Below are 20,014 nucleotides of genomic sequence, written 5' to 3'. Positions count from 1 at the left end.
ACAGGCCTCCGCATCATCATCTCGAGGCATCTTCGCCTCCGTCGCGAAGGCACCGAGGGCGGCTGCCCCGTTGCAACGTCGCTTTGCGTCGGGAGGCGGAGCATACAATGAGCCCACTGGCAATCTCTTTGGGGAGAAGGTGAGCCGGCGACCATAGACTGCTCTCGACCATTTGTCTGGAGAGACCGGCAGACCGCAATGCGTCTTCATCAAATGCTTCGTAGCATCATGTTCGTCGGGCAATTGGCTAATCCTTGTCCCACCGACCCCTCTCAGACGCTTGCAAAGGGCGAAAAGCGCCAACGCGAATCGTGGGAGCTCATGTGGTACTGGGGCATGTTCGGCGGCATCGCACTGGGCATTGTTTTGAAGCTTTACCAGCCTGACACCACGTGAGTATGCGGCATCAAGGCAGCGAGACCTTCTACGACCATTCGGCATCGCCGAAGGACAGATTTGCTGATCAATCCCACCTCGGTCCTCTGGTCGTCCTCCGTCTTGCTCTGAACCGCGCACAGTATCGCATCCTGGGCTGTCCCTGAGGCACGCAAGAACCTTGAGGCCTCAGGCAAGCCGTGGAAGTACGAGCCTTCTCCCAACTCCGGGTACCCGGATGGGTTGCCCGAGAAGGACAGGGCGTAGAGAGAAGGTGCTGAGGGAAAGGAGAGGGAGAGCAACGAGGAAAAGTGACCAAGATGAGACTGAGGCTGGGGAGCTGGGAATGTGTTGCCATTCGAGCAATGCGATACTGATACACAGGCACGTCGATCAGACCGGATGTCGAGCGCATTCACTTCTTTCCCCCTTCACTAGTCCCAAATCTCTCTAACCCCCTCAACAAGCTTCCTGCCCTACCCTTCGCCCCTCTCATGCCCTCGCGATCCGCCAGTCTCCACGCTCGCTGCAAGTAGGATCTCGCATCGCACTTGTCCCCACTCAAGCTCGCGAGGGCGCCAAGGTTGACCAGGAGAGCAACCTCGCATCCCAGGCACTCTGAACGGACCTGCTCCAAACGGTTGGCATCGTCGCCGTATTCGAGAGGTCTTTGTGAAGGTGCTTCCGGAGGAGAGTTGAGATCCCAGCCCACCTGCTTATTGACGGACTGCACGATGTCCAGACCTTTCTTTGCCCAGGACGTGGCCACCCCCACCTTGCCACCTGCAGCCGCTTGCGCCTTCCTCGTCTCATCGTCGTTGGGCGCCTGGCCTTCGAGGAAGACCTGGCTGAGATTGTTCATGATGACGGCCGCATGGCATCGATCCGCCACTGTAGGCTTGGGTTGTGGCTTTGAAGTGGGATTGGAAGAGGACGCCGGGGGCATGAGCATACCCAAAGCCTGCAGGTAGAGAGGGACGGCATACTCAACCTGTCCTTGCGAGGCGTAGAAGGTGCCCAGGGATTCGAGGCTGGAGAGGAGGTCCACGCGTGTGAGCCAGGGAGGGAGGTCGAGATCGGAGAGGGAGACGGTCGTCGCTGATGCTCCAGGTGCGCCTTGTGATGAGGAGGCGAAATCGCCGTCGAGCCGATCTTTCGCCCGTGCTTGCACATCCCCCGGAATGGCGAGGCGCAAGAGCTCCTCGACCGTCCAAACCAAATGCCTCTCTGCTGCCTCCTTTGCGGCAGCCTGCGTTGGCAAAGGGGACTGTGTAGGCGGAGGAAGAGGGCTGTCCTTTCCATCACCCAGAGCCTTGACAGCGTGCTGAGCGTACTCGCCAGTTGGGACAGCCGACATGCCCGCATCATCGGGCACCTCTGCAATCCTGAGCGCCACTTGTCCCAACTTCTGGCTCAGCGCTACCGCCCTCGCCCGCTCTGGCCCGCTTCGTCCTGTAACGCTCTGCTCGGCGGTCAAGCAATCCTTCCACGCCTCGAGATAGACGTCATATGCCCCACAAAGAGCCCGTCCACCCCCAGCCTCCTCTTCGAGCATGCTCGCGAGCGCTACAGCAATGCCGGTAGTCTTCATCAACTTGCCCGCATCCTCCTCTTTTGGCCCAGTGCCACGCAGCTCCTCCTCGCTCATTCCCCTTGCAGTCTCCAGCGCTGCTCTGAATTTCCTCTCGGCCTTGCGATATTCTCCTGCCCTGCGTGCTTTGATAGCGGCACGGAGGTCGTTGGCGATTGGCTTGGGCCAGGTGGAGAAGGAGGTGTAGTACGAGTAGAGGCCGTACGTTGTGATGAGGAGACCTGATGCGACAAGGGTGAGAAAGAGAGGTCCTACTTGCATGCTTGAAGAAGAAGTGGGACGTGTCGAGGTGTTTGAGGTGGTGGGAGGAGGAGGCGGAGGGGCAGAGGTGTTGGGTCCGCTCTCAGTCGAAGTAGCATATCGCCTGGGTGGCGGCGCAGCTGCCATGGCCGGTACAAGGCGCCTGGTCGAGGCTGTAGCGACGCCTCTTCTCGCCGCAGCCGCTGTAGTCGTCCTTGCAGCGAACAGGGACATTGTCGTTGAGGATTTTGATGAAATGAAGGCACCAAAGTACGAAGGTATCAAGTCATCCTGTCCTCAACTGGGCTCCACTTCCGTTTCTCCCTCCCGTAGCCCCAAGTTGGGCAAAACCACGTGGGTCTGCAGGGCAATCGTTGACGGACCGACTTCTTCGAGTCGCGACGGCGTCGAAGCGTGCTGCACGTCCTTGAAGTGCTCACTTGTCGATACCACAACCAATCAAGCAACCAAACTCGTCGCCTCTCATGGCGCTTGGACCCCCTTCATCCTATGTCGCGGCCTCATCATCGAGCTTTCGCAGCTTCGCCTCATCGCTAGCAGATGCGCGTCACCTCTCTTTCGCCGGCCGCCTCTCTTATGACGCTCAAGATGATGGCATACAGTCAAGCGGCAGCGTCCCAACAGCGTTGCGATTCGCTCAGGTCTGCCTCGAGCAAGCGGAGAGGCAGCAGGGAGCAGAGGTAGGCGAAGCGGCTATCATGTCGTCACAAGCAGATCCTTCCTCGTCAGCTTCAGGATGGGACGAGAATGGCGCGCCAGGGGAGGAGAGCCGTCAACGCTGGATATTGGAGGCGAGGACGTGGGAGTTGATTCATGCTCTTTGTGCCGATCGATATCTGTTTCATCCCGAGGCAGAAGACGAAGAGCCGCAAAGAGATGTCGCTGGGTCGGACGGACCTGGAGGCGAAGGATCGTCCTCATCATGGTATCAGACGCCCTTTGAAAGGGTGCAGGACGTGCTGGATGCAAACAGGGGATTGAGGGAGCTCAAGGTGAGCATCAAACCACAAAAATGACATCAAAGCATGAGGAACAGAACGTCTGACCCCTTCCCTCACCAACGCAGATCATTCGCGACTGGCTCTCCACCCACCTGCCCGCCCAACACATCGCCGAAGTGCGCAAAGGTTATGCTCCCTTCAGCAAGAATCGCCTGCGAGGAGAGAAGCGCACGCAGATCACTTCCTTTAAGGTCGCCTCCAAATCATCAGCGACCATCCGAGCATTGGACCCAGATGCCGAATCGCGCGGCCTGGGCCGATGGGATCTCGAAGACGCCAACTACTCCAAGGCGCTGCATCGCACCCTCTTTGAATATGCTCGTGCAGGTCAGCTAGCAGCGGCTTTCGATCTGGCGAGGCAAGCTGACCAGCCTTGGCGCGCTGCCAGTCTCAGAGGGGCGATGCTTTACTACCAGCAGACCCTTGATGAAGAAGGGGACGATGCCATGGGGACCGGCCGGCTCGCTGGAGGAAACCGTAATCGTCTGCTATGGAAGGCAGTCTGCCGCCGCTTGGCTTCCGCGCACAGCAGTACTGGAATGGACCCCTATGAGCGTGCTCTTTATGGGTCATTGGCAGGACATCTGCAGTCCGTCCTGGCTGTATCGAGCAAAGACTCTTGGGAGGAGCATCTTTGGGCTCATGTCAACGCTGCATTGGAGGGAAGGATTGAGGCTGCGCTGGAGGGTACATCCGCAGAGGAAGAGGAGACAGATGGGGACAAGGTAACAGCAGGAGCTTGGTGGAGCCAAGAGAATGGTGGAGAGGGAGCGATCAAGGTTGTCGAGCTCAAGGGCGAGACTCCCGCAGCAACTACATCCTCCTCAACACGCACTTCCTCTTCAGCGGATGAAGTCCGCCACTCCCTTCGGGAAACATTCGACCGGCTCAAGGGCACCTCAACCACCTCATCCTCATCAATCACCTCGAGCGCCTCCCTACGCACCCAATCCGACGACCCCTACCGAGTAGTCCAGCAAGCCCTCATTCTCAACGAGGTCCCGCAGCTCCTCTCCCACGTCGAGGCTCGCCTGCCACAGATGCGAGCCAGTGTCGAGCCTAAGCGCTATGCCCACCTAGTCAGGTTCTTTGCCCACCTGGTGCTCTACTTGCGTCTCATCGATACGACTGGGGGTGAGGCACTGCCTCAGCAGGCTTGCAACGGCATCCTCAGGTACTACGTTGAGGTGTTGGAGCACGTTGCCCAGGATGCCCAAGATGACGAGGAGCGCACCAACTCAGCAGGCGACCTAGTAGCCATGTACGCTTCCTCGCTGGAACGCGAGTCCGCGGAGGCATCGTACGCGCACTATCTCAAGTCACTGAATGAATCCGCCACCCTGGAAGAAAAGCGAGCAGCCCTGCTCAGGGCGAAGGAGCATCACCTTGACGTAGCAGCGGTGGCCCGCCTCGTGGTCGAGGAGATCTTCGAAGAAGGCTGGTCGGGACTTCAAGCTCACGCCGCAGGCGCAAGAGGAGGCCAAGGGCTTCTTCTACCTGCCGGTCTTGAGAACGCAGCTGCTGCTCATGTGACTCCGGTGGAGCGCTCCCTCATCCTCTCCCTCGACTGGCTCATCCTCCTTCCCGCAACGAAGCGATACGACGCAGTCCTGCAAAGCAACGCTCTCATGCGTGCTCTACTCTGTCGTGGACGTGTCGAGGCTGGGAGGGAGCTGTTGGGTAGGATGCCGGAAGATCTTCTTGCTGGTGAAGCGGACGGCCAAGAAGTACAGGACGAGGAGGAGATGCTAGAGGAGCAAGAAGACGGTCAAGAAGCGCGAAGGCGTCCCCGCCTGCCAGAGAGCGCGCGCATCGAACATCTCCACTATCTGGCCTTCTTCTCCTGCCTTGCCTCACAATGGACGCTACTCGAAGTCCTGGCCCAGCAACAACAGCACACGCAGTCACGGGGTGGTGGTCGCGGCCCTTCAAGTATGGAGCTCCATGCTTGGCGCCAAGCTGTTCGAGGTTGCGTCGAGCGCTTATGGCGCGATACCACAGAGGATGTATTGAGGGGCGATTGGCTCAAAATTTCGCCGGAAGAGGACGAAGATGACGAGGACGACGACGAAGAAGCACAGCACCGTCGTCACGTAGAACTCGCCACCATTCGCCAACTGTACGTCTCCGAGGTGGTCGTCAGGCTGCACTTCCTCGTCCTCGACGCATACAAGGCCCTCCTCTCCTCTGGAAGCGCTGCAGCTGGACAAGGGGCGGCAATAAGTGCTGCGTCTCCGCTACTTGAGCTCATCACGACGACCCTGCCTATCTTGGTTGCCGATGAGAGGTACAAGATCTATTTGGAGTTCGTAGCCGCGAGCAGTGGGGAGGGAGAGGAGCAGGGTGAGAAGACGGGCGGCAGTGGCAGGTTGAAGGAGTATCTGCGACATGTCAAGGATGCGCACTTGTTGAGATTGGAGGTGGGTGCGGTAGGGGGAGGGTTTATGGCTAGAAGGGAGGGTGAGGGCATGGTTGAGGAAGCGTAGGGCAGAAATCCCTGCAGACAGTCTGCAATTCATCCCAAGCTAAAGCCGCCATCGCACTCGCCTGACAAGCCAGCCTGGGAGAGAGCGAGGTAGCTGATTAGCATTGATGTGACGTGGTGGTGGGGTGAAGAACGATGAGACAAGGAAGAGAGAGTGTAAAGGAGGACGACAAAGGGAGCAAACAGCGCAGCGCGCTAGAAAAACGAGGGTGACCTGACTATGCGTGTCTTTTCGATCTTCACGGCATCGATGACCCAGGTCAAGTAGAAGGGGGGCAATCTAGGAGGAGAGAGCGAGGATGGGTGGGTAGTGTGGAGGGGAATCGTAGAGCGGCCAGCCGCACGCGCTCGCGTCTCGATGTATCGTGATAATATGTGACAGAGAGGTGTGATCGGGATTCGAGAGGAGGCTAGGCGGAGGGACCTCGAATTTGCTCTTGCTTACGATTGTGCCCAGTCGCCCTCATTCCTCACCACTCCTCGCGAGGACGCTTTGACCCTACGCTGAGGTGATGGCTGGGCGGCAGGGGAACGAAGCCGGGTGGCGCTTGCTGCTGTTGCTGCTGTGGTAGGTGATGAGGGCCACCAGGTGGAGGCCCACCCATCCTCCCTTGCGACTGCGGCGGCACACCATACTGCGGTCCAGAATGCATCTGCCCACCTCCCCCATGGTGCCACGAACCGGGCAAAGCAGTCGGTGCTGCAAATGCTCCTGGGTGCCCACCAAGATGATGCCCCCCTTGGCTGGGCACCATCCCCTTGACCATGGACATCGGCATAGCAGCCATCGCCACATGGGCGTGCATTCCAACAGCCCCGGGCGCCAAAGAGGGCAAGGGCTGACCAGCCTCGATCTCGCTCGCCTTATCCCCACATTCCTTTTCCACTCTCCAGTGTCGCCTGAGCGCATCCGATCTGGGGAATCCGCGCCCGCAGACTTCACAGATGTACGGCTTATCCCCCGAGTGCACACGGGCGTGGCGCTCCAGATCGTGCTTGCGGGAAAAGGCCCGAGGGCAGCTTGAACAAGCAAAGGGCTTGAGCTGCGAGTGGGAGCGCAAGTGAGTCTTGAGGTTGTAGGAGCGATTCTTTGCGAAGGTCTTTGTGCACTCCGGGAAGGGGCAACGGGCTACTCCATCCGTCTCGAGGGAGGAAGCGAGGGTATCGTTCAATGCTGCGAGCATGTCCGCTTGCTGAGCTGTGCCGTTGCCCCCCTTGAGGGCTGCTTGGGCTAGAGAGACGGCTCGTTCCGTAGGGGGTGGGGCGTCTAGGAGAGAGCTATCTTCGCCGTCTTCGCCACTATCGCCGCCATTGAGTGAGGCAGAGCTCTCTTGACGCTGGGAACGGTGCGGGATGGGCTTGGAATTGCTGCCATTGGTGCCGCTCGCGGGTATCATGCCGGCGTTTGAGTGAGAGTTCCATTGAGAGGGATCGGCGCTGCGGTATTGAGGCATGGCATAGGGGCCAGAGGGGGAGGAGTGAGGATGATGATAGCCAGACGGAGGTGCTCGTCCGAGTGCGCTAGGCCCTGCGCTCGCCCAGTCAGCGGCATAAGCATGCTGCGACGGTACTGCAGAGTATCGTTGCGCAGGGGAAGGGCCGGAGCGCATACCGTGAGGGAGTGATGCGTAGGAGTTGGACGGGCTTGGACCTGTCTTGGAAAGAGGAGGTACGCCGTCCCCACCTTGGCCTGCATTGTGCCCGTCACCTGTAAACGCATAGCTTCCTCGCTGTGACATGTGAGCCGAGGTATCCTGTGCGCTCGACCAAGCGCGAGGCGACGGCGAGCCTCTGCGCCTCTTCATGACAGGCTGCCCATCTGCGCCGTACTCTGAAACATCTGCCAAGCTGCGCTGGTAGGCACGCTCATCCAGTGCGGCGTGCGGATCCATGGGAGCTGCCATTGGCTCAGAGTAGCGTTGCGAGTAGTTGTCGGGGTAGATGCGCTGCTGCTGTTGGTATGCGCTGTGATGTTGGGGAAGCGAGGCCCCCGAGTGGTGCGCCCCCGGGGCGTGGGGCTGAGGATATCCAGAGGTATGCGCCGATGACGCCCCTGACTGTTCGGCGGCAGCAGCAGCGGCAGCGTCGGCGAGGAAGTTGGCGTTGGCGTTGGCGGGCGCGCTCACACTTCCATTGGCAGGCTGTTCTACGACACGGCCATTAGCGAATTGCTGCGGCTGAAATGCGCCATCATCGGACGGCCCCGGTACGTCGGTCATTTGATTCCAGAGGTTCGGATGACTGTTGTCGGGTGGCGATCGACTGCCGAGGGGCGCGCTATAGTCGTAGCCTGACAAAGCACCCGCGACCAGTCGATCTAGTGAGGCGTCTGAGAAGACGTTCGCTCGTGTATGGGCCGACTAGCACGCGGTGATGAGCAATGGCGAGGAGAAAGCGTAGTAGAGGGAGGAGGGAGTACGAACGGGCAACGAGTCAGCGTCTTCTCTTCGCGAGCGTGTGATGGTCGTCAAAGTAGGGCGTCATCACACCGTCGAGTGATTGAGCGCCCCTGAGGTCCGCACGCCCGAAATGAGGTTCCTCAGCCTAAAGTGCAGCGACCAGGGTGGCTACATCTGCTCTGCGCCCTTCAGGTACAGCCCCTCCGCCGCTCCTGACAGCAAACACAACACCATCCTCTGCCCAATCACAAGACCTCGCTGACTGACTGTGCTGACTCACATATTCGTACTCTGGCGCCTGCTCGAACAGCATGGCGGGAATGTCCGGAAACTCGAGGCGGGACGAAGCAGATAGGTCCTCGTCGAGGACTTCGGGCAGCTGGAGCAGGCCGTCTGGTAGCGTGGGAAGGACTGCGGACAAGCTACTGCTCGATGTAAAGAGTGGATTGTCGTGATGTGACGACGTCAGGTCGAGGGAGTTCGCGCCATTGAGCAAGCCGCCATACAGGCTGCTACCGCCTGCTGACATGCCAAAGTCGCTCGTTAGCTGGTCTTGAGGATCGGAGGAGACCGAGTTGGACGGGCCTGCGACGCTGTTGTTGCTGTAAGAAGCGATGTTTGACGGACCTGCGAGAGCGTCATCAAGGCTAGATGTTCGCTGCTGTGGGTAGTTGAAGTCGCTTTGTAGCGGCGTGGACCGCGGACGGGTATCGACGTCCGCCATCGCGAACAAAGATAGAGGGGTGAAGCGAAACCGTCTACGCCCCCACTCTGATTATGACTCGAGGGCTACAGCCCAATCGAGTGATAGAAGTTCTGCTCTGCTGTACAAGCGGTGGATGATGGCGAAGGAGTGATGGTCAGGTTGATGATGCGGAATAGAGAGGAGGCGAGGCAGGAGCAGGATGGTGAATCTATGCAGCTCGCCGAGCGTAGCTGACAGCAATACGAAGATGCTGTGGTAGCTGACAGCTCAGATGTCGTCTTTCAAGAACCGGCCGGCCGCGATGATGAGCGTTGAGGAGGTCCGGCCTATGAGACTGTGGTCGCGAATCTCCCTCCTGCCTACGTTGACTCGAAGTCGCGTGCCTGGCCTTCCCCCTTGGTGTTGATTGACTCAAGGAACGTCCCGGATTCGTTCGAATGTGCCCCTGACTATGCAGCAATATCCAGCGCAGAGGATGCGATTCCGTCGAGGGCAAGGGTGACGGACAGGAAAATGACGAGGAAAGAGGAAGACGGGAAAGCGGGCGTGTAGTTGCTGCTGCGAAAGAGATTGCGCCTAGAGTCCAAAGGTAATGAGAGCGCCAAGGCCGATACGAGCTGCGCAGCAGGGTCTCGCTCGCTCGACGCACGCGCAGATGGAGGTAGAGGGGTAAGTGAGATCGAGGATGAAGGTCGGGATGAGTAGACCCGCGCACGCGCCTTGGTCTGACTTTGGTGAGGCTGAGACGAGACGACGGACGATGCTTCAGCCACTCTCCCCTCTCGTCCTCGCTCGGGCTGCTGCTGCTGCTGCTGCCGCTTGCCGCCCATTCACTGCGCCCACAGTTCGGCGGGCGGCGGAGGCGGCGGCGGCGGAGAGGCAGGTTGGGATTCGATGGGCACGCAGTCAGTCAGAGGGCTAGCCCGCCCGCCTAGCTTCGACGCGAGGAAGGGCAGCTTTGGCAGGCACTGGGCGACAGGATTGGTTTCAAGAGGGCGTTTTGGGCGTCGCACGCCCACGAGTAGACGCCCAGTGGCAGCACAGAGGGCGACGGCCGAGAGGCGGGCGCGTGGCAACAGCTGACGATCATCACTTGCGATCACCATCATCGAGCGGAGAGGTTCGAGCGCACGCGCGATCCAAGCAAATTGGCATTGACAACATTTCCTAGTGGTATTCGACATCTATCTCAATCCCGTTCACTCGCGCATCACCACGTCGACTTGAGCGCCTGAACATCGAGGTGCACCTTAAGGCGGTCATCGCCTACCTTCATCTCGAGCGATGTTGGCTTGCCCTCCTGATCCCAGTAGTGCAGCACCGCAGCCGACGCGATACCGTCATTGACAAAGAGCTCCGTGATGGTGCGGTCGACGATCATCCTCATAGTAAAGTAGCGGTCCGAGTTTTCCTTGTCGTTGTCGTCGGCGTACAGGATCTGAGCCTGCGTCGAGAAGCGATCAGTGAAGAACGGGTCGTTGTCCGCCCAGTCCTTGCCGGCAAAGCGACGGTCAATCAAGACGACGCCGGGTTCGCCACCGACGAAGCCAATGCGCAGCACGTCTCCCTTGGCCGTGCCGTTGACGTAGAGGTCGACGGTTGAGTTGGCAGCCAGGCTACCGTAGGTGGCGGCGCTCATAGTGATGTTGGCGGTGATGTCAAAGGCGCCGTCCCCTTTAAGGTCAACGCTTGTCGAGTTCTTGGCAGCCGTTTTGCCGTCGTGGAGGGAGTCGGTGACGATCGCACTCGTGTTGATGGGGTTCTGGGCCATGACATAGCGGGAGTCCAGCGGATTAAGAGCCGCGTACTGCAAGGTCACCTCACGAGGAACGGAGAATACTGAGCGCCACGGCGACGTCGGAACGACATTGGTGTACTGCCAGTTGCTTGCCCATCCAATAACGACCGGTGGCTTCGAGGGGTCGGTGTTGTCCCAGGTCTGCGCAGCGTACCAGTCCTTGCCGAAATCCGCCAGCTTTGCTGACGGGTCATCGCTCGTGAACGTCTTTCCGTCCCAGTCGCCAATGACGTATTCGGTCATCGAACCGCCCAGGGGAGCGCCGGGATTGATGCTGATGAGCAGGACCCATCCCTTCTGACCGTCCTTGTCGCCGCCGACGTAAGGAGCTTGGAAGAGCGCAGGACATTCGTACTGGTAGCCGAGCACGCCAGCACTGAAGCGACTGGCCTCCTCCCAGCTTTTGAGATCCTTGCTGGTGTAGAATCCGACTTCATACGTCTGAGTGTGCGCGACAGCCATGACCCACTGCTCGTGCGGCGCATCCCAGAACACCTTGGGATCGCGGAACTGCTTCTGATATTTGCCCACATCGCGGAGGACGGGATTGTTCTCGTACTTGGTGAAATTGTATCCACCATTCGTCGAGTAGGCAATGTTCTGGCTCTCCTCGTCGGCCGTGTTGAGAGTGTAAATAGCCACGATGCGGTCTTCGGGCTCGGTGGAGTTGTCAAAGAAGCCAGAGGTGTTGTTCGAGTCGATGACGGCCGAGCCCGAGAAAATGCCTTCACCTTCGGCTTCGGGAGCAATGGCGGGGAGGTGATTCTTCCACTCGTAGCTCTCGAATGACTTGGATGTGGCGTGGCCCCAGTGTTGGTTGCCCGCTACGGTGTCATTGGGGTTGTACTGATAATACATATGAATGGTCTCGTTACCGGGCTTGCCGGATACGACGAGGCCATTGGGGTCGTTCATGAAGCCCGAGCTGGGCGAAAAGTGAATCTGCGAAGGCGGAGCCACGAGGGCAGGGTTGCATTAGTTTAGGCTCGCGTGGTGAATACCATGGCCCGTTGCTCACCTGCGGACGGTAAGGCTGATTGTAAGAAACGGGGGTCGATCCATTGCTGGAGCCTGGTCCAGAAGCCGACGTTGAGTTGTCATTGTTGTTTTGACGAAGCTTGAGGAAGAGGTTCGCTGCGCTCATGTCCGAGCTCTGCTCATACGGAAGAGCAGCGGCAATGGACGCGAGCGTCGAGACGAGGAGCAACGATGGCGACCAGCGTCCGACCATGATTGGATGAGGAGAGGATGGATGAGGAGATGAAAGGAGGATGAGAAGGATGAGAAGGATGAGAAGGACAGGGGGGGAATGGGAAGCAGCATGAAATGTCAGACACTGCTCTTAAGTAGGCTCGCAGTAGTCTCGCGTCTCGCAACCACTTCTCTTCCGTCTGTCTTGCTTTTTGCTTCAATCGATGGCAGAAGAAAGTCTCCCCAAGCGACAACGGCTCAGGATGTGCCTGCGCCGACGGACGACCCACTTTCTCGCCGTGCTGAACCTTCCCTGGCACCCCCCGCGGGGCACCAGTACTTTACAAAGGTACGTCACATCCGCTCAACGGAGCAAGCAAGCTAGCTAGCGATGCAGCGCTTGCGTACATCGCAACGAAGCTAGCCCTTACTCTGCCGGAGCCCCACCCGCTCTCCGTTGTCGTCAGTCAGACGACAAACGACTCTTGGCCGGCACCAGGTGCTGCATAGCTTCGCAGCTGCTGCTCCTGGCAGCCGTTGCGTGGAGGCGAGGCATTAGGCAGGCACCAGATCCAGATTGGCATTCTCGCCGAAAAGGATCAATTTCCTAATCCCCCCGCACCGCACGTCATGCATGCACACAGCATGGACGACGTCGAGTGGGGGGAGGGAGGAGCACGGAAAGCCTGCCTTCGTTCTTCGTCGAGCAAAGAGGGGGACGCACACGCACACGCAAGCCAAGAGGCTGCTATGCGCTTGAGCTCCTCACTGCAAAACAAGCCCTGGCGCCAATCGTACGAATAAAGTGTCGTCGCAATTACTCACATCAAGGGATGACGAGGGAAATGATTGAGCGGCAATCTCAGAGTGGGGTGTGCTGAGGTTGGTGCTCGAAAGCGAGGGAGACTCGGAGGTCGGCGAGGGGAGAGATGAGGATGTGTTCGACATAGTGGGCGACAGAGAGGGAGAGAGAGAGTGTGTGCGTGTGAGAGTAAGAGTGAGAGAGGGAGTGAGGATGGTCGAGTGAGAGCGAATTCGGTCAGAGCGGAAGACCGTGAAGGAAGGCTCCTGGAGGATGAGGTCGACCGATGATGAGTGGCCTGAATCGCTGGCCCCCATCCTCTTTATGAAGCCTACCCCCCGTCCCTCTCACAAAAGTCCTGCTGCGAAGCTACAGTCCATCTTCACACCTTCGCATCTCACCATCGGCGCCTCTTTGCTTCTTCCAGTCTTACTACTAGGCTGAGCAAAGGGCCGAGAGCAAGGGGAAATGCTGTAGGGTTGGACACCGGATGGCCGCAAAAAAGTGGCGCCGGGGATGCCAATTTGAGGGCCAGCCCAACAGGTGGGAGCCAGGCAAGCGGGACTAGCGCGATGGAGTGGTTGCCGTCCGGGGAAACGCAGTCAGTGGGTGGGAGCACACGATGATCAGTCGAGATGTCAGAGCAGCGAGCAACGAGCAGCTCACGACGGAAGGGATGCGGGTCAATTGTAGCAGGCAAGGCAGGTGGCCATCGCCCAACCGCGTCTTGGTCTGGGTACCGCCTCGCCTTACCTCTCGCTCAGCGCCCACACTCTCTCGCCTCTGAATGACTGAACAAATCGCATTCTCTCTTCACTGTTGGATATGCGTAAGGCTCGTAGACACTCGAAAAGGTAGCAAGTCGCCAGGTAAAGGGATAGGGGGGTACAAGTACAGAGGGTAGGCGAAGTTGATGAATGAAATAATGGTCAGGAGGAGCACGTTGGGGGCCTGCATTTGAAGATGTAAAGCACGTCGCGGATATCTGATGCCCTTTTGAGTTTGGAGTGAAATAGACGCCGTAGTTGTTCTGTATGGCGAGCGCCTTGGTTGTGGTTAAAGTAGGATTCCCACCCTTGCCTCACGAAATCATTTCCCCTAATCCACCCGGGAGAAGGGCCCAAGGATTCTCCCTCTCTCCCTCCTTTGACCCAGCATTGCCGTAGAGAGCCGCGGGGTCATCCGCATCCCAAAATGCGTCATTCTCCAGCAAGCCTAGACCACCGCCGCTAGCACCAGAGAAGCTGCCCCGCGATCCTTCGTTGGGCGACACCTGCGTCGGGCTGGCGACCATGGTCGTTCCACTGCCGCTGCTTTCCGCGCCCTTGTGAGCGTCCCCGTTGTTGCTGAACTGCGGGAAGGTCGACGTCTTTGGCAGGACGGCGCTGCTGCTCGTAGAGGAGGAGGCGGCTGATGGAATACCGGAAGAGGCGGACGAGGAGGAGATGAGGTCCGGCGTCTCGCCTGTCCCTCCCGCAGCGGCGGAGGTTGCGGCGTGCGGCGCAAAGGGGGCGGACACGCCGAGGGCGGTAGCTACGTCCATTGACTGGCCTTGGGGTTGCTTCATGTCCACGTCGGAGGTGGCGTTCTCGGTGGAGTCACCCTCGTCGATGAGGCCATCGAAGGAGTCGAAGTCGAAGAAGATTTCCGCGTCTCCCAGCGAGCCGGACATGAGGGCAGACGTATTACTCTGAGCGGGAGCTTGTGCGACTGCTGACGTAGCTCCGGTGGTGGGCGCCTGGCTGACAGCCGCGGCCATCGCTGCGCTTGGGCTCGCGCCCACAACGGACAGAAGGGAGTGCAGTGGGTTCCCACCCTCTGCCGACAATTCGCCTCCAGTGCCATTGCCGGCATCGAGCATATCCTGCCAGGCCCCCATGACGAAGCCCAGCTCGTCCTGCCCTTCTGTGTCACCTTGTCGCTTCGTCTCAGCCTGCTCAGCAAGCAAGAATGGGTTGCGCTTGTCATCTTCAATCCCGGCGGCAAGCCGCTCGGCCTCCTCGCGCTTCTTGCGCTCCTCTTCAGCCGCAATCTCTGCTTTCACTTCGGCCATGATGTCCGCAGACGTCTTGACTTTGGGCTTCGGTGAGGCTGCACTGCCGCCGGGGGTGGAAGAATCGTCTTGCGAGGCGGCCGCGACTATCTTGCCCTTCTTGCCGCGTGCACCGCCGCGAGCAGTCGCATTGCTCGCGCCGCGTTTCCCTCCGCGGGCCGCTGTGGACGACGACGGGGGAGAAGCCTGGTTGACGGGCTTGGGCGAGTCAGTCTCACCTGCCTTGGCGCCTGCAGGACTAGCGTCAAGGAGCATGGCAGCAGCCTGCGGAGAGGAGCCTTGATTGGTCGGCGTGCCAGGCGTGCCACCCGTCGTCTTACGTTTAGAGGGCGGCAACTTCAGGTCGTCAACGCGCAGCCCGCGCTTGATGCCCATTTGAGCTGCGATGGCTTCGTCGACGGGCAGCGAGCCGGCGGGAGGAGCAGCTGGAGCGTTCGTGGCTTGCTGCGGCTGCGCTTGAGTCTGCTGGCCCCCGGCACCAGGCATCGGCGGGGGCTGTACAGCAAACCAGGTCGGTTGTCCTGCTGCCTTTCTCGCCGCATTCTCCTTCAGCAGGAACTCAGCGACCTGGGGATTGACCTGTTTGACGAAGCTTGTCAACCTCGTGAAATGCACCGCTATGCGCTTGATCTCGTCCATGCCCAGACGGGACTCGCCGCGGGTCTTCATGACCCAAAGCTGGTCGCGCATCAGCCAGAGCATGAGTTTCGCCCTCTTCGCCCCCGAGGCATCCATATCCCCACTCGCCATCGCCACCAAGGCAGGCAGGAGAACGTGGCATTCCTCACAGATGGTGAGCAAGGAGGCGTTAAAGTTGAAGAGGTGTGTGCGCTCCTCCTCACTTAGGTTGCGCGGTAGAGACAGCTCGGGGCGACGAAGTTTGAGCTCCTCGTCGATTTTCAGGAGCTTCTCGCGTGCCGCTTCGAAGGATTCCTTGGTGACAGGAGCAGCGTTGGCTGGGGATAGACTGACGGGACCACCCGTGCTGCCGGTCACCGCGGGGTTCTGGAAAGACGCGCCCGGCTGCTGCTGCTGCTGCTGTTGCTGCTGAGGAGGTGGAGGCATCGGGCGAGGAACCTGCTGCTGTTGCTGGGCGAGATTGGGCGACTGCTGCATCTGGCTCTGCTGCTGCTGCTGCTGCTGCTGCTGCTGCTGCTGCTGCTGTTGCTGAGGCGGGGGTGGCCTGACCTGATTGGCAGCAGCGGCAGCCGTCGCAGCAGCGGCCTGCTTTTGGAAGCTTCCCGCCCGCCACATCTCATTGAAGCGCTCCTGAGTGACGCCGAGCTGTTTGAGCTGGACTTGCGAGAGGGTAGGCGGAGGGGGAAGTGACGGCGGCGAGGCCTGATTGGCAGGCTGCTGCTGCTGATGAGCTGGAGGCTGCGGCTGAGGTTGCGGCTGTCCTTGCTGGCCGAATCGCTGCTGTTGCTGGAGCTGCTGTTGCTGCTGCTGCTGCTGCTGCTGCATCTGCATGGCGGCAAGCTGCTGAGCAGATGGCGGTGGGCGTCCGTTGACCTGACCAGGGCCCATTACCTGCGCCTGCTGCTGTTGCTGGCCTGCCGCTTGCGCCTGTTGCTGCTCCGAGGTCTGCATCCTAGCCCTTTCGGAAGCCTGCTTCCACACCCCCTCAAAGATGAGAAGATAAGCCCGATATGCCTCCGAGAGTGGTTGAGCCAGTGTATACGCCTCGGGTGAGCCGTGTTGCGCCAATCCAATCGCCACGACGACGGCAGGCCACGCAGAGCTCTGCGACACAGCCTGCATGCCTCCGCGCTCCGACACCGTCTGATAGAGGGTCCACAAGTCGATCTGGTGGCCGCCGACCATCACTGGCTGCTTGAGCGTAATGCCTCGTCGCGGAAGAAGGTCGGTGAGAGCGCGGAAGAAGGAATCTCGATTCAATGTGGGGCCAGTAGGAGCAATCTGCTGCTGGGGCGGCGGTGGCGGCTGCTGCGTCTGAGCGTTGTTCCATTGCTGCTGCTGCTGCTGAGCAGGCGGGCGGACATTCGGCGGTACTCCATTGGGCTGCTGCTGGTTGAATGCAGCGGCGTTCTGCATGTGCGGTGTCGTCGCGGGATTCATGGCCGGGCTGCCGAAAGGGTTTGGTGGGCTGCTCCCCGGCTGATGGCCAGCCCGCATAGTCGGTGGGCTGAACATCTGGCTCGCTGCAGCAGGGACGGGCGTACGAACGCCCATGTTAGGCGTGCCTTGCGGTGGAGCCTGCGGCTGCGGCGGTCGTTGCTGCTGCTGCTGCTGCTGCTGGGATGGACCCGCCGCAGAGGAAGAGGACGGCCCTATGCCAGCTGCAGCAGCGAAGCCGGCGAAGTTTCCCTGGAATTGCCCGCTGGCAATGACCTTGGAGATGATACCCTGGAAGGCACTGCGTGCATCCACGAGTTGCTGGCTGTACATCTGCCGTTCCTGATCCGAGGCGCGAGGGTTGTTGATCTTCATCTCAAGGTCCTTCATCTTCATGCCAAAGGCATGTGCAACGCGCTTCGGGTCGCGTTGTGCGAGGTCGAGCATGGTTGAGGCTTGGTTGGGCGTGTTGGTGGGCTTCGGCGGGCCACCTTGCTGCTGCTGCTGCTGTTGTGGCGGCTGCTGCTGTTGAGCTTGCTGCTGTTGAGGCGATGGGCCTGCATTCCCTCCCATCTGGTAGTTCTGCATCCCGAAGACAGCACCTGGCGGAGCGCTACCGGCCTGCTGTTGCTGCGCCTGCGCTTGTGCAATGCGCTGCTGGACGTTCGCCGGCATGCCACCTTGTTGATTTCCATTCGGCCAACCACCTCGCTGCTGCTGCTGCTGCTGTTGCTGTAACTGCAATTGACTCGGCGGCATGCCCTGCTGCTGCTGCTGGCCTGGGAAACCGCCTGACTGTGGAGGCTTAGCCATACCCGGCTGCATCATCGCGGCCTGCTGAGGTGTCGGCTGCTGGTGAGCGGGCGCCTGCTGCTGTCTGGGTTGAGATGGTCCAGCTTGCTGCTGCTGCTGCTCCTGCGCCTTTTGCTGGAAGCGAAGTTGGAGAATCATTTGCAGCTGTGTTGGCGATGGAACCAAGAAGAGAGCAAATAGTTAGCCGCCGTCTGTTTCTGCGCAGCATCTCTCTGCGGACTCACCTGCGCTCGCTGCTGTTCAGTGAACTGGTCAAGCTTCGCCTTTTCCACCCACGAATTGAGCTGATCATCCTTGATGTTTGCAGCCAGCTGCGTGATCTGGTTCGCAGTTGGGCCCTTCATTTGACCAGCGGCAGCAGCGGCTTGTTGCTGGGGTTGCTGGCCTAGATGCTGCTGCTGTTGATTAAAGCCCTGCGGCGGCTGTGTCTGCGCTTGTTGTGGCCCGCCGCCGTGCTGCTGCATGCGATTGTGAGCAGCAGCTTGCGATGCGGCCGAAGCAGCTTGTGCCCCTGATATGGCGGCTGATGGGAATCCACCTGCCCCGGGTGCGCCTTGCTGTTGTTGTTGGCTGACCTGCTGCTGTTGGAGAGCGGCAAAGTGCTGTTGCTGCTGCTGCTGTTGCTGCTGCTGTTGTTGCTGCTGCTGCTGCTGAAAATGATGCTGTAGATTAGGCGACTGTTGTGGTATGGTAGGGTTCGAAGGAGCGTTGTTGCCCGCTTGCTGTTGGCCGCCTCCATTTTGTGCTGCCGCGCCAGGTCCTGATCCGCCGGCAGCAACGTTGTTGGCGGCGGCGGCGGCGGCAGAATTGGCTGGGTTGAAGCGCCATTGCATAAAGGCCTGTAGCTGCGCTGGGCTCAGATTCTGGTAGCCACCAGGGATTTGGTTCAGAGCAGCAGCCATGCTAGCGTTGCCATTGATCGCGCCCATCAACATCTGCTGCTGCTGATCAGCGTTGGGCTGAGCCTGTTGATGGTGCTGCTGGAACGGTTGACCTTGATGGTGCGGGGCCTGGTGCTGCTGTGGCTGCTGCTGCTGCTGCTGCTGTTGTTGCTGACCTCCTTGATCCTGGCCGAAGTTGAAGTTGCCATTGAAGAAGCGACTAGCATCGTAGTTGGACATGATGGCGAAGCGCAGGCGGCAAGGCTGCGCGTGACGTTGGTTGGCGGCGAAGGGTGCGAACGACGGCGTATGCTATCGACTCGACGCCCACGCTTGGCGAGCTGCGCCAGACCTTGCGCCTAGACTAGTCTGTTGAGGGTGGACCGGCCGCCTTGGGAGGGTACAAGAAGGGACGGACGATGGATAAGAGAGGAAGGTGCAGTGGTGACCGTAGGATTATTCGCCTGCTGGACGAGACGAGATGGCCCTTAGACGAATTGAGTAGGCAGAGAGGCGCCTCGATGCGTCGATGTGGATGGGCGATGAGGGCGATGCGATAGCGATCACCGACAAGAGACGGCGAGGGCGCCGAATAGGTACCACGAGAGTCCTGAGAAGCCGCTCTAGCTTGATGGATCCAGGCACGCGGCGACGAGCGGATGAGACGGCGGATATGGGAGACAGGGCAACCGCAGCTGCGCTTCGAGTCTTCAGAAGAGCCGGGGTGTGGCTTCCGCTAGGTGGTGAGATGGTGGGAATGGATGATGCTGCTGCAGCGCGTACGAGTGTGTGCAAGGATGCAAGCGTGCTGCGATGCGTTGGACGAAGGACGAGGACGAAGACGAGGACGCGGATCAAGAATGACGAAGCCTTGCACTGGATGGTAAGATCGCGGCTGGTTTGCTTGCTGTCTTTGCGACTGAGACCGCTGAGACTTGGTGATCCAGAGCACGATGAGTATCCCTTCTCTCTTTCCCCCCCTTCTTGTCTCGCGACCCACGATCGAGCTGCGTCCGCTCGAGATGGACGAAAACGCAGAGAAGAATAGGCAAGCTCGCTGCCTCGCTCCCAAGGATATGATGGGAGAGAAAGTGGCAGCGACGGAGAGGGTGGCAATGACAAAGGGGAAAAAGAGCAGACGTCGTCGCTGGCCGACACCTTGCTCCTTTGGTGATGTGTGAGACAGACAGACAGACAGACGACGTCTCAATCTCGTCGACCCGCTCGTCGTAGCGGGCGGCGACGGCGGCGGCGGCGGCGGAGAGACGGAGAGGCGGGTGTGCGGGCGGCTTCCTCGACCTTGGTTCGCTGCGAAGCCTAGCTGCGAAGCTGCGAAGCTGCGAAGCTGCGAAGCTGCGAAGCTGCGAAGCTGCAGGGCCTCTGTGGGCTGCGAAGTGCAAAGGCGGGCGCCCGCCCGGGCAGCCAGACAGGAAAGGCAGGACGCGTGAGGAGGCCCATCCATCTCTCCTCGCAGCTTGCAGCTTTGCAGCTCTCGACGGCTGACGGGCACTTGGGCCCTCTGGCCGCGTTTCTGGGCCCCTTCGTTTCGTTTTTGGACTCGTCGATGCTTGTCGTGTCGTGC

The 20,014-nt window shown here is 59.8% G+C and overlaps 9 protein-coding genes across 9 annotated transcripts; 3 read left to right on the top strand and 6 right to left on the bottom strand.

Moving 5' to 3' along the window:
- Positions 1-15: 15 nt before the first annotated feature.
- On the top strand, positions 16-640 carry BDZ90DRAFT_232339 (hypothetical protein). The gene has a single exon (XM_025506212.1). The coding sequence runs from the start codon at positions 199-201 to the stop codon at positions 394-396; it is 198 nt and encodes a 65-aa protein (XP_025361972.1). The 5' UTR covers positions 16-198; the 3' UTR covers positions 397-640.
- On the bottom strand, positions 595-2,484 carry BDZ90DRAFT_232338 (hypothetical protein). The gene has a single exon (XM_025506211.1). The coding sequence runs from the start codon at positions 2,438-2,440 to the stop codon at positions 791-793; it is 1,650 nt and encodes a 549-aa protein (XP_025361971.1). The 5' UTR covers positions 2,441-2,484; the 3' UTR covers positions 595-790.
- Positions 2,485-2,638: 154 nt separating this feature from the next.
- BDZ90DRAFT_279718 (nuclear pore protein 84/107) lies at positions 2,639-6,012 on the top strand. The gene is made up of 2 exons (XM_025509204.1): positions 2,639-3,219; positions 3,294-6,012. Exons 1-2 carry the CDS (start codon positions 2,692-2,694, stop codon positions 5,712-5,714), a joined length of 2,949 nt encoding a protein of 982 aa, XP_025361970.1. The 5' UTR covers positions 2,639-2,691; the 3' UTR covers positions 5,715-6,012.
- Positions 6,013-6,600: 588 nt separating this feature from the next.
- BDZ90DRAFT_212934 (hypothetical protein) lies at positions 6,601-6,822 on the bottom strand (the record flags this gene model as incomplete). The annotated part of the gene is made up of 1 exon (XM_025504153.1): positions 6,601-6,822. A coding segment is annotated over one exon (222 nt), but the record flags the coding sequence as incomplete, so codon positions are not given.
- A 1,234-nt stretch (positions 6,823-8,056) lies between these two features.
- On the bottom strand, positions 8,057-9,051 carry BDZ90DRAFT_176369 (hypothetical protein). Its single transcript, XM_025503733.1, has 2 exons — positions 8,393-9,051; positions 8,057-8,222 (listed from the first exon to the last, which is right to left on the bottom strand). Exons 1-2 carry the CDS (start codon positions 8,834-8,836, stop codon positions 8,181-8,183), a joined length of 486 nt encoding a protein of 161 aa, XP_025361968.1. The 5' UTR covers positions 8,837-9,051; the 3' UTR covers positions 8,057-8,180.
- Positions 9,052-9,772, bottom strand: BDZ90DRAFT_176338 (hypothetical protein). The gene has a single exon (XM_025503732.1). It carries the CDS (start codon positions 9,646-9,648, stop codon positions 9,268-9,270), a length of 381 nt encoding a protein of 126 aa, XP_025361967.1. The 5' UTR covers positions 9,649-9,772; the 3' UTR covers positions 9,052-9,267.
- A 135-nt stretch (positions 9,773-9,907) lies between these two features.
- BDZ90DRAFT_232335 (hypothetical protein) lies at positions 9,908-12,257 on the bottom strand. Its single transcript, XM_025506210.1, has 2 exons — positions 11,635-12,257; positions 9,908-11,558 (listed from the first exon to the last, which is right to left on the bottom strand). Exons 1-2 carry the CDS (start codon positions 11,845-11,847, stop codon positions 10,029-10,031), a joined length of 1,743 nt encoding a protein of 580 aa, XP_025361966.1. The 5' UTR covers positions 11,848-12,257; the 3' UTR covers positions 9,908-10,028.
- Positions 12,258-13,690: 1,433 nt separating this feature from the next.
- On the bottom strand, positions 13,691-18,672 carry BDZ90DRAFT_260444 (hypothetical protein; the record flags this gene model as incomplete). The annotated part of the gene is made up of 2 exons (XM_025508258.1): positions 13,691-17,695; positions 17,776-18,672. 2 exons carry the CDS (start codon positions 18,670-18,672, stop codon positions 13,691-13,693), a joined length of 4,902 nt encoding a protein of 1,633 aa, XP_025361965.1.
- Positions 18,673-18,685: 13 nt separating this feature from the next.
- Positions 18,686-19,672, top strand: BDZ90DRAFT_176226 (hypothetical protein). Its single transcript, XM_025503731.1, has one exon. It carries the CDS (start codon positions 18,962-18,964, stop codon positions 19,478-19,480), a length of 519 nt encoding a protein of 172 aa, XP_025361964.1. The 5' UTR covers positions 18,686-18,961; the 3' UTR covers positions 19,481-19,672.
- Positions 19,673-20,014: the final 342 nt, after the last annotated feature.

The sequence above is a fragment of the Jaminaea rosea genome, assembly GCF_003144245.1.
Source record: "Jaminaea rosea strain MCA 5214 unplaced genomic scaffold BDZ90scaffold_7, whole genome shotgun sequence".
NCBI classification, from domain to species: Eukaryota; Fungi; Basidiomycota; class Exobasidiomycetes; order Microstromatales; genus Jaminaea; species Jaminaea rosea.
This window is presented reverse-complemented; position numbering and strand designations above follow the sequence as displayed.

Excerpts from the sequence above, each read along its gene's own strand:
- BDZ90DRAFT_176226 (XM_025503731.1), top strand. The coding sequence starts at position 18,962 with ATGTGGATGGGCGATGAGGGCGATGCGATAGCGATCACCGACAAGAGA.
- BDZ90DRAFT_279718 (XM_025509204.1), top strand. The coding sequence starts at position 2,692 with ATGGCGCTTGGACCCCCTTCATCCTATGTCGCGGCCTCATCATCGAGC. Across the intron at positions 3,220-3,293 it reads GGGGATTGAGGGAGCTCAAG|ATCATTCGCGACTGGCTCTC; the intron begins GTGAGCATCAAA and ends TCACCAACGCAG.
- BDZ90DRAFT_232339 (XM_025506212.1), top strand. The coding sequence starts at position 199 with ATGCGTCTTCATCAAATGCTTCGTAGCATCATGTTCGTCGGGCAATTG.
- BDZ90DRAFT_232338 (XM_025506211.1), bottom strand. The coding sequence starts at position 2,440 with ATGTCCCTGTTCGCTGCAAGGACGACTACAGCGGCTGCGGCGAGAAGA.
- BDZ90DRAFT_176338 (XM_025503732.1), bottom strand. The coding sequence starts at position 9,648 with ATGGGCGGCAAGCGGCAGCAGCAGCAGCAGCAGCCCGAGCGAGGACGA.
- BDZ90DRAFT_232335 (XM_025506210.1), bottom strand. The coding sequence starts at position 11,847 with ATGGTCGGACGCTGGTCGCCATCGTTGCTCCTCGTCTCGACGCTCGCG. Across the intron at positions 11,559-11,634 it reads ATCAGCCTTACCGTCCGCAG|ATTCACTTTTCGCCCAGCTC; the intron begins GTGAGCAACGGG and ends CCGCCTTCGCAG.
- BDZ90DRAFT_176369 (XM_025503733.1), bottom strand. The coding sequence starts at position 8,836 with ATGGCGGACGTCGATACCCGTCCGCGGTCCACGCCGCTACAAAGCGAC. Across the intron at positions 8,223-8,392 it reads AGGCGCCAGAGTACGAATAT|GGGCGCTCAATCACTCGACG; the intron begins GTGAGTCAGCAC and ends TGCGGACCTCAG.